The 9,209-nt window shown below is 35.4% G+C and overlaps 1 protein-coding gene across 1 annotated transcript; it reads left to right on the top strand.

Moving 5' to 3' along the window:
* Positions 1-605: 605 nt before the first annotated feature.
* Positions 606-5,325, top strand: LOC148213081 (uncharacterized). The gene is made up of 5 exons (XM_088120307.1): positions 606-2,060; positions 2,577-2,631; positions 4,226-4,492; positions 4,855-5,203; positions 5,289-5,325. The coding sequence occupies exons 1-5, from the start codon at positions 606-608 to the stop codon at positions 5,323-5,325; spliced, it is 2,163 nt and encodes a 720-aa protein (XP_087976433.1).
* The last annotated feature ends 3,884 nt before the right edge of the window (positions 5,326-9,209 follow it).

Here is a 9,209-nt window from a genome sequence, read left to right as displayed (position 1 = left end):
AAATCTTGTTGTGACTGTCCAAATTCGTAACTGCAGCATTTAATGATTGTAATGCCTATTGAAACTCCTTGATAACGTTAGAATTTAATTGTTTCTTCTGAAGTGAAACGTTAGATCTGAATGTTACCTTTCAAAGTTAAGAAGACTATTTAGTCAAAATCATAAAGTAATATATTGATTTTTGGAATTCCGTCTCTGTGTGCAATTTTAACGGAAAAATCCTGCTTTGCTTCTATACTTTATTCTTTTCATAATTGAAGGAATTTGTCATTCAAATTTATTCTCTTTGCTTCATAAAGACTAATTCCATCATATTTAGGGCTGTCTCTTTCTTTGTGGCAAATATCTCTGAATTTCGTAGAAGACATCCTATCGTTGTTTTCTTTGTCCTAGTTGAGATTTGATAATTATCTTTTCTTGGCTGTTTTGTAATGTTCACTATTACAAGAATTGCTTGGACCACAAGTTAGCCTACACAATATCAACATTTAGTCACTTTCCCAAATAGCCTACCTTTGTGTGTGATAGATACGAGTGTTCCGAGTGAAAATCAATGAGTTGAGTGTGTGAGGTCCTAAACATATTGAACTACTGTTTGTAACGTCATGAATCCAGATGGGGGAAATGGAGCGGATATTAGTGAAGCTAGGTGGAGAGAAGCACAAACCGGGGCCATTACTCGTTTAAACCAAGTAATTAGTACCTTGGCAGACCGGATGGAGCGAATTGAAGTAGCTTTAGGAAATCCTCAAGGAAGGGAAGTTAATGAAGGAGTTGAAAATGAAGAAGAAGATGACAATGTAACCCTTTTAGCCGGGCACAATCCAAGGGGAGTAAGAGGTGCAGGCCGGGGGAGAGGAAGGGGAAGAAGAGTAGGAAGAGAAATGTTACCACTAAGAAGGGTTGATAGGGAGTACCAATATGAAAGGGAAGAGAGAGGGGTCGGGGCAGTGAAGCTTAAAATTTCATCCTTTCATGGGAGATCAGATCCGGAGGAGTGTTTGCAATATGAAAGCAAAATCGAGCATGTATTTGATTGCAACAATTTTAGTGAGGAAAGAAAGTTGAAACTTGCAGTGGCTAAATTTTGTGATTATGCCAATATTTGGTGGACATCTTTGAAATCAGAATGGAGGAGAAACTATGAAGAACCACTTGAAACTTGGGAGGAATTAAAGGCCTTAATGAGGAAGAGGTACATTCCTAAGCATTATTCTCGAGAACTCAAGCAAAAGCTCTATGCGTTGCAACAAGGATCCAAAAGTGTGGAAGACTATTACAATGAAATGGAGGCCCTTATGAATAGAGCTGGAATTGATGAAGATGCGGAGGATACAATGACTAGGTTCCTTGGCGGGTTGAATCGACCGTTGGCTCATCAAGTGGATAGACAAACTTATTTTGAGATGAAAGAGTTGTTACACCTTGCTGTCAAAATTGAAGGCCAATTAGCATGGGAGAAGGAGAACTCCAAGAGGTATACTTCTTCTAAGTCAACTTCTTTTTCTACTAATACTTGGAAAAAGAATGCAGATTTCAAACCTAGAGGAAAGTATGAGCTTGATAAAAAGGACAAGCCTGAGAGCTCCAAGGGCAAGGAAAAATTGGAGGGATCTAAAGAGGTTCGAGAGAGAAACAGGGACATCAAATGTTGGAAATGTCAAGGGATTGGTCATATTAGCCGTGATTGTCCAAACATGAGAGTCATGATCATTAAGAATGGAGAAGTTGTTACGGATGGTGAGGAAAGTGACCAAGATGAGCTAATTGAAGAAAAGCTCAATGAGGATGAGGAGGAATTGGAAGATGAGAGTCATTTGACACTTGTTACAAGGAGACTTCTTAACACTCAAGTTAAGGGGGATGATGTTAATGACCAAAGAGACAACCTATTCCACACACGGTGTTTAGTTAATGGGACTCCTTGTAGTCTTGTTATCGACAGTGGAAGTTGCACCAATGTAGTAAGTACATTCTTGATCAAAAGGCTGCAAATTCCAACTCAACACCATCCTAAACCTTACAAGCTTCAGTGGCTCAACGATAGTGGAACAATGAAGGTTGTTTCTCAAGCTTTAATTTCTTTTACCTTAGGAAAGTATAAAGATGAGATTTTATGTGATGTATTACCTATGCATGCCGGTGACATCTTGCTTGGCCGACCTTGGCAATTTGATAGGAAGGTCATCTATGATGGTTATTTGAATAGGTACTCTTTTACAAAAGATGGTAAAAAAACAACTCTTGTACCTTTGCGTTCGGAAGATGTATTTGCTGATCAATTAAAGTTGGAGAAGAAAAGAAAAAAGTTTGAAGAAAAAGAATTGAAAGAAAAGAATGAGATGGGTGAAAAAATAGAGGAAAATGAGAGAGAAAGAAAAACTGGAGAAAAGAGTGAAAAAAGAGATGAAATTGATAGAAAAGAAAAGAAAGTCAGTTGTTTGGCTAGAGTGGGAGAGGTGAGAAGAGCAATGTTTTCCCAAAAGCCCATATTTGTACTTATGTACAAAGAAGGGTATGTGGCTTCTAACGATAACCTTTTGCCTTTGCCGAGTTTGTTTCAACATCTTTTGCAGGAATTTGAGGACGTGTTCCAAGAAGATATACCTAAAGGGTTACCTCCAATTAGAGGTATTGAATGACTGAGGTTATGCTGAGCGCACGCACTAAGCGTGGTAACAATTCTATAGATGCAAGCGCACACCTGTCAGAGTTATATAAAATGGATGGAGTATCCAAGTATCGATCCTCAAGAACTTCTAAATAATTTCCAAACTCTAATGTTTTAATGAATAGTGAACGTTGAAATGAGTGATTCTTGTAAAATGGGAAGTGGTCACAAATAATGGTTTTGGATTTGGGATTTCGTCTTATAGTGGTAAAACCTAGCCCGAATTACTTCAAGTTAGCCAACAAATAATCAAGGATACGCTAAGGACGATATGCATTTTACTTTAGGAACCAACGACTACGCTTTTCACTTGACTTATGTCTAAGCAAGTTCAAAGTCCTAAGACATTCCCTAATATGTCTATTATGAGAGATATCTTAGTTTTAGGATGGAAATAGTCGCAACCTCGGGTTAAGGTCCTATGTCTAGGCTACTTAACCGGAACCCTTATGTCTAAGGCGCTCATCTCCTCGGTTTAACCACTCAACAATGCAATAAGCAACCTTTTCAGTATTGACTTGTTAAGTCTTACAGTGGCCTTCTCTAAATCCTAACTTTTTGGAAAGACATGTTGAGCAATGAGTGGAAAGCAAAAACACTACTTATTAGCAACCCTTTTTAGAAATAAAAGGCTAACTATCCATAACCGGGCTAGAGACGGGAATTTAGAAAGACATATTGAAGAAAATACAGCAAGTAAAATGGTTGAAATTGAAATGCATGTGTGAAAAACAAAAGTTAACTAACGGAGAGTTTTGCTCGGGATTGAGTGCTTCGCCCTTCTCTTTCAAGCAAGGGGGAGTGTCACGTGCTCTTTCCTCCAAAAACACAATTCTCTTAACTAAAAATAAAGTAAAGGCAAAGTAAAGATAAGCTAAGTGCTGGATTTTTTTAAATTTGAATAGGTAGAAAATAACTAAGTAACAACGGAAACAAAACAAAGCTCAATAAAGGAATGTAAAGTGCTCGGGATTTAAAAACTAAAAGCAACATGTGAAAGCAACTCAAAAGTACTTAGAAAGCAACAAAGAAACACTAAGAATGATTAAGAGAAGGAAGCAAGGCTTGATGAATTTGGTGGAGAAGCTGCTGGAATTTATAGTTGTGCAGAATTGGTTAGGTAGGTCCTAAAACACTGGTGGATCACCCATTTCCAACTCCTTTGACTGACCAAATCATGCTCAAACTGATAGTGGAACACTTCTTCTACACGTATGCATCGGTTGGAACCACCAAAACGCATTGGAAGACGCGTTTTATTAAGGGCAAAATTGGAAGAAAACCAGGATTTCTGCAGCCTACTAGGCGCCTGGCGCCTCCAATGAAGGTTTTTCCGTCTTTTTGCTTCTTTTGATTAATTTGCACTCCCAAATGGTCCTAAAATGTCATAAATACAATATAAGCCAACCACAAACCATCATATATGAATTCTGCATGAATTGGAACTCAAACAACCGAGAAAAAGTTCGAAACAAAGTTAAAACATAGTAAAAACAGCATCTAAAACCTTCTTTTTACGCATGTAAACAAGCGTAATCATTGAACATCAAATAGACTTCATACCGGGGGCTACCATTCCAAATAGGCCAGCTTATAGAGCAAATCTAACTGAGACAAAGGAAATTCAAAGGCAAGTGGAGGAGCTCATGGAGAAAGGCTATGTTCGCGAAAGTTTGAGTCCATGTTCTGTACCGGTCATATTGGTGCCAAAGAAAGATGGAACTTCGCGCATGTGTGTGGACTGCAGAGCCATCAATAAAATCACTGTAAAGTATCGTCATCCTATTCCTAGGCTAGATGATATGCTTGATGAATTGCATGGTTCTTGTCTATTTACAAAGATTGATTTGAATCTGGATATCATCAAATTAGGATGCATGTAGGAGATGAATGGAAAACAGCTTTCAAAACTAAATTTGGATTGTACGAATGGCTTGTTATGCCTTTTTGGTTAACTAATGCACCTAGTACATTTATGCGCTTAATGAATCATGTTTTGAGAAAATACTTGGTGAAGTATGTTGTTGTGTATTTTTATGATATTTTGATTTATTCAAAGAATTTGCTTGAGCATGTAGAGCATGTTAGATCCGTTTTGATTACACTTAGAAAAGAGAGGCTTTATGCTAATTTTAATAAGTGTAGCTTTTGCATGGAAAAGGTTAATTTTCTTGCCTTCATAGTTGGTAAAAATGGAGTTGAAGTTGATGAAGAGAAAGTTAAGGCAATTAGGGATTGGCCAACACCAAAAAATGTCAGTGAGGTTCGGAGTTTTCATGGTCTAGCTAGCTTCTATAGAAGGTTTATAAAGGACTTTAGTACCGTAGCTGCACCATTGAATGACTTAGTGAAAAAGAATGTTGTTTTTGAATGGGGGGAAATGCAAGAGAGAGCTTTCAATGAACTTAAGGGAAAATTAACCAATGCACCATTACTCGTCTTACCTAACTTTGATAAAACTTTTGAAATCGAGTGTGATGCAAGTGGTTTGGGCATAGGTGTTGTTTTGATGCAAGATGGAAAGGCCTTAATGTATTTTAGTGAAAAACTAAATGGGGCTTCGTTGAACTATCCTACCTATGATAAAGAATTGTTTGCTTTAGTTCGTACATTGCAGGTATGGCAACACTATTTGTGGCCGAGAAAGTTTGTGATCCACACCGATCATGAAAGCTTGAAGCATCTTCAAGGTCAAAGCAAGCTAAATCGTAGGCATGCAAAGTGGGTAGTTTCAACACTTTCAAAACCAGGAGGTTGTTCAACATATACTTCTTCCATTATAAAACCATTTAAGAAAGCACTTTTTACATCCATTTGATATAAAGTAAAGTTCTTATGAGATGCAAATGCAAGCAACATTCTAATTGATTCAAGTCTAGCAACAGGAGCAAAAGTTTCCTCATAATCTATTCCTTCTTCCTGACTATATCCTTGTGCAACTAACCTAGCTTTATTTCTAACAATATTACCAGACTCATCCATTTTATTTCTAAAGACCCATTTAATACCAATAACAGGATGATCATTAGGACGTGGGACTAATTCCCAAACATTGTTTCTTTCGAACTGATTTAACTCATCTTGTATAGCAATTAACCAGAATTCATCAACTTCGGCTTCTTTAAAAGACTTTGGTTCAATTTGAGATACAAAAGCAACATTATTTAATGCATTTAAAGAAGATCGAGTTCTTACCCCTTGGGATACATCACCTATAATTAACTCCTTCAGATGGTGAATTGAGAAACTCCAATCCTTAGGAAGGGTTTCCTCTGGCACTTGTTGAGTCTCATTTACTACAACTTCCGAGTTATTATCTTTAAAGTTCAAATTCTCAAAAGGCATTTCTAACTCATCACTAGCTGGAACTTGATTAGCAGTAATATGAGATTCATCAAAAACAACATCCATTGACTCTTCAACTACAAGGATTCTTTTATTAAAAACTCTATATGCTTTACTACATGCTGAATATCCTAAAAATATGCCAATATCAGTTTTTGACTCAAACTTTCCAAGTTTCTCTTTATTTTTTAAAGTAAAACATTTGCAACAAAAAACTTTGAAATAACTGATATTAGAAATTTTATCATTCAAAAGCTCATAAGGGGTTTTATTCAAAATTGGCCTTATTAAAACACGGTTCATCACATAAGAGGCAGTATTAACAGCTTCAGCCCAAAAATATTTTGGTAAATTACACTCAATTAACAAAGAAGTAGCTAATTCTTGCAAAGAGCGATTTTTCCTTTCTACAACACCATTTTGTTGTGGTGTTCTTCGAGAAGAAAAATCATGAGAAAAACCATTTTCATCACAAAATTTTTTAAAAGCTGCATTGTCAAATTCTCCTCCATGATCACTTCTAATTTTTGAAATCATAGAACCTTTTTCATTTTGAATTTTCTTTGAAAAACTAATAAATGCTTTTATGGCCTCATCCTTATGAGATAAAAATAAAACCCAAGTAAATCTTGAAAAATCATCAACTATAACAAAAGCATAATGTTTTCCATTTAGACTTGCAACTCTAGTAGGTCCGAATAGATCCATATGTAATAATTGCAAAGGCCTAGAAGTAGAAACCATTTTCTTTGATTTATAGGATGACTTAGTTTGTTTACCCATTTGACATGCATCACAAACTTTGTCTTTTTCAAAATTTAATTTTGGAAGACCTCGAACAAGAGATTTCTTGGAAATATTTGAAATCAGATACATGCTAACATGACCTAATCTTCTATGCCACAACCAAGAATCATCATGCATAGCAGACAAACATTTATTAACAATGGGGCAGTCATTCAATTCAATAGTATAAACATTTGTATCTCTATTTCCTACAAAAAACTTTTGTCCATCACAAGCATTTTCAATTATGCAATTTTTATCATTAAATACTACTTTATAACCTTTATCACATAATTGACTAATACTTAAAAGATCATGCTTTAAGCCATCAACAAGCAACACATTCTCAATCATAAATTTTGAACCATTACCTATGTTACCTTTGCCAATGATTTTACCTCTTTTATTATCACCAAAGGTAACGTATCCTCCATCTTTCATTTCTAGGTGCGTGAATTTTGTGTGGTCTCCGGTCATGTGCTTTGAACATCCACTATCCAAGTACCACTTGTTCTTTATTGATCTCAAACATACCTAGAAGAAAGATGATACTCAAGATGTAACTTTAGGTACCCAAGCTTGTTTGGGTCCTTGAGGGTTAGTAAGCAAAAATTTAGGAATCCATCTCTTTTCATTTAATGCACCATTTTTCTTCAAGTTACAAGCATAAAGTTTATGACCAAGTTTTCCGCATGCATTGCAAACAGTAGTAGACATTGAAGTTTCTTTAACAAAGTAGTTTACAAATTTCTTCTGTTTTTTATGAGGTTTATAGCCTAAGCCACTTTTATCAAAGATAGCTTGTTGTTTTCCCATCATCATGTCTAAGTTCTTTTTACCATTTGTAAACTTCAAAAGAGTAGAAGATATATCTTTCTTTTTACTTCTAATAATTTATACTCCTCTTTTAAAACATGCAAATTTGACTTAGACATAACAAGATCTTTTCTAAACATCTCATTTTATTTATTTATGCTATCATGCTCAACTAATAAATCATGGTTCTCATGAGCTAGCTTAGTATTCTTCTTTTTAAGAGCTAAATATTTGCTACCTAATTTTTCAAATTCTTCTTTAGTCTCGTTGTAAGCATCCATAAGCTCATCAAAAGAAGGATTTTCAAAACATACCTCGTCGTTGTCATCTTCATCTCCAAAAGCCATGAAACAAAGATTAGCTACTTCCTCTCCACTTTCAGAATCCCTTCCTTCATCACTTTCATCCCAAGTAGCTTTCATAGCCTTCTTGTTTCTCCTTGAAGATGATTTACGTAGTAGAGGGCATTCAGATCGTACATGTCCAGCCTTTTTGCACTCGTAGCAAATGATGACGTCTCTAGTGCTCTTTTCTCCTTTAGCATCTTGACTGTTGGTTTTCTTTTGAAAGTGTCTCTTCTTGAAATGCTTCTTGAACCTCTTGGATAGGTAGGCAAGTTCTTCCTCGTTTAGTTCTTCCTCACTTTCAGAAGCCCCTTGGAAGGATGTAGACTTTAATGCCAAGGTTTTCTTCTTTTTGACGTCCTCTTCCATATTACCTTTCATGATTATCTCATGCGTCATGAGAGATCCAATGAGCTCCTCCAATGGAAGTTTTGAGAGATCCTTCGCTTCTTGAATTGCTGTCACTTTGGGTTCCCAACTTTTTGGTAGAGATCTTAGAATCTTCCTCACGTTCTCAGCTGTAGTATATTCCTTTCCTAAACTTTTCAAAGCATTAACAATATTCGTAAATCTAGTAAACATCTCAGTAATAGACTTGTTAGCATCCATTTTAAACAATTCATAATTATGAACAAGCATGCTAATTTTTTACTCTTTTACTTGATTTGTTCCTTCATGAGTTACTTCAAGCATATCCCATATTTCTTTAGCAGAGTTACATGCAGATACTCGATTAAATTCATCAGCACATAAAGCACAAAACAAACAATTCATGGCTTTAGCATTAATCGATATTTTTCTTTTATCATCATCATTAAACTCATTTTCATTTTTAGCTACATCTACATTCTCAACTTTCTTAATAGGAATAAAAGGACCTTTAGAAACAATTTCCCACAAGTTATAATCAATTGAAATCAAATAAATTCTCATCCTAGTTTTCCACCAAGTATAATTATTTCCATCAAAAAGAGGTGGTCTAGTGGTAGAATGACCCTCACTAAATCCATTAACCCCAATGTTTGTCATAAGCTCAAACAATTAAGTTTTAAGAAAAGATTCAAAGAAAATAAATTTAGAATTAAGAAAGGTTAACTTTCAAAGATATTAAATTTCAAAATAATTTCAAAGATTTATTCTAGACAAAATAAATTTCCAAGAGTGAAGAAAGAAAAATAGTTTTTAAAAGTCAAGTTTTGAGGAAAATTAATTTCTAGTAAAATCGGCTCAAAAACTCAATTTAAACT

This window comes from Momordica charantia (assembly GCF_013281855.1).
Source record: "Momordica charantia cultivar OHB3-1 chromosome 1 unlocalized genomic scaffold, Mcharantia_2.0 BLBB01000001.1, whole genome shotgun sequence".
NCBI classification, from domain to species: domain Eukaryota; kingdom Viridiplantae; phylum Streptophyta; class Magnoliopsida; order Cucurbitales; family Cucurbitaceae; genus Momordica; species Momordica charantia.
The sequence above is the reverse complement of the archived record's forward strand: the minus strand, read 5'-3'. Positions and strand labels throughout refer to the sequence as shown.

Excerpts from the sequence above, each read along its gene's own strand:
- LOC148213081 (XM_088120307.1), top strand. The coding sequence starts at position 606 with ATGAATCCAGATGGGGGAAATGGAGCGGATATTAGTGAAGCTAGGTGG. Across the intron at positions 2,632-4,225 it reads AGGGTTACCTCCAATTAGAG|ACTTCATACCGGGGGCTACC; the intron begins GTATTGAATGAC and ends AACATCAAATAG. Across the intron at positions 5,204-5,288 it reads CAAGATGGAAAGGCCTTAAT|GTATGGCAACACTATTTGTG; the intron begins GTATTTTAGTGA and ends CGTACATTGCAG.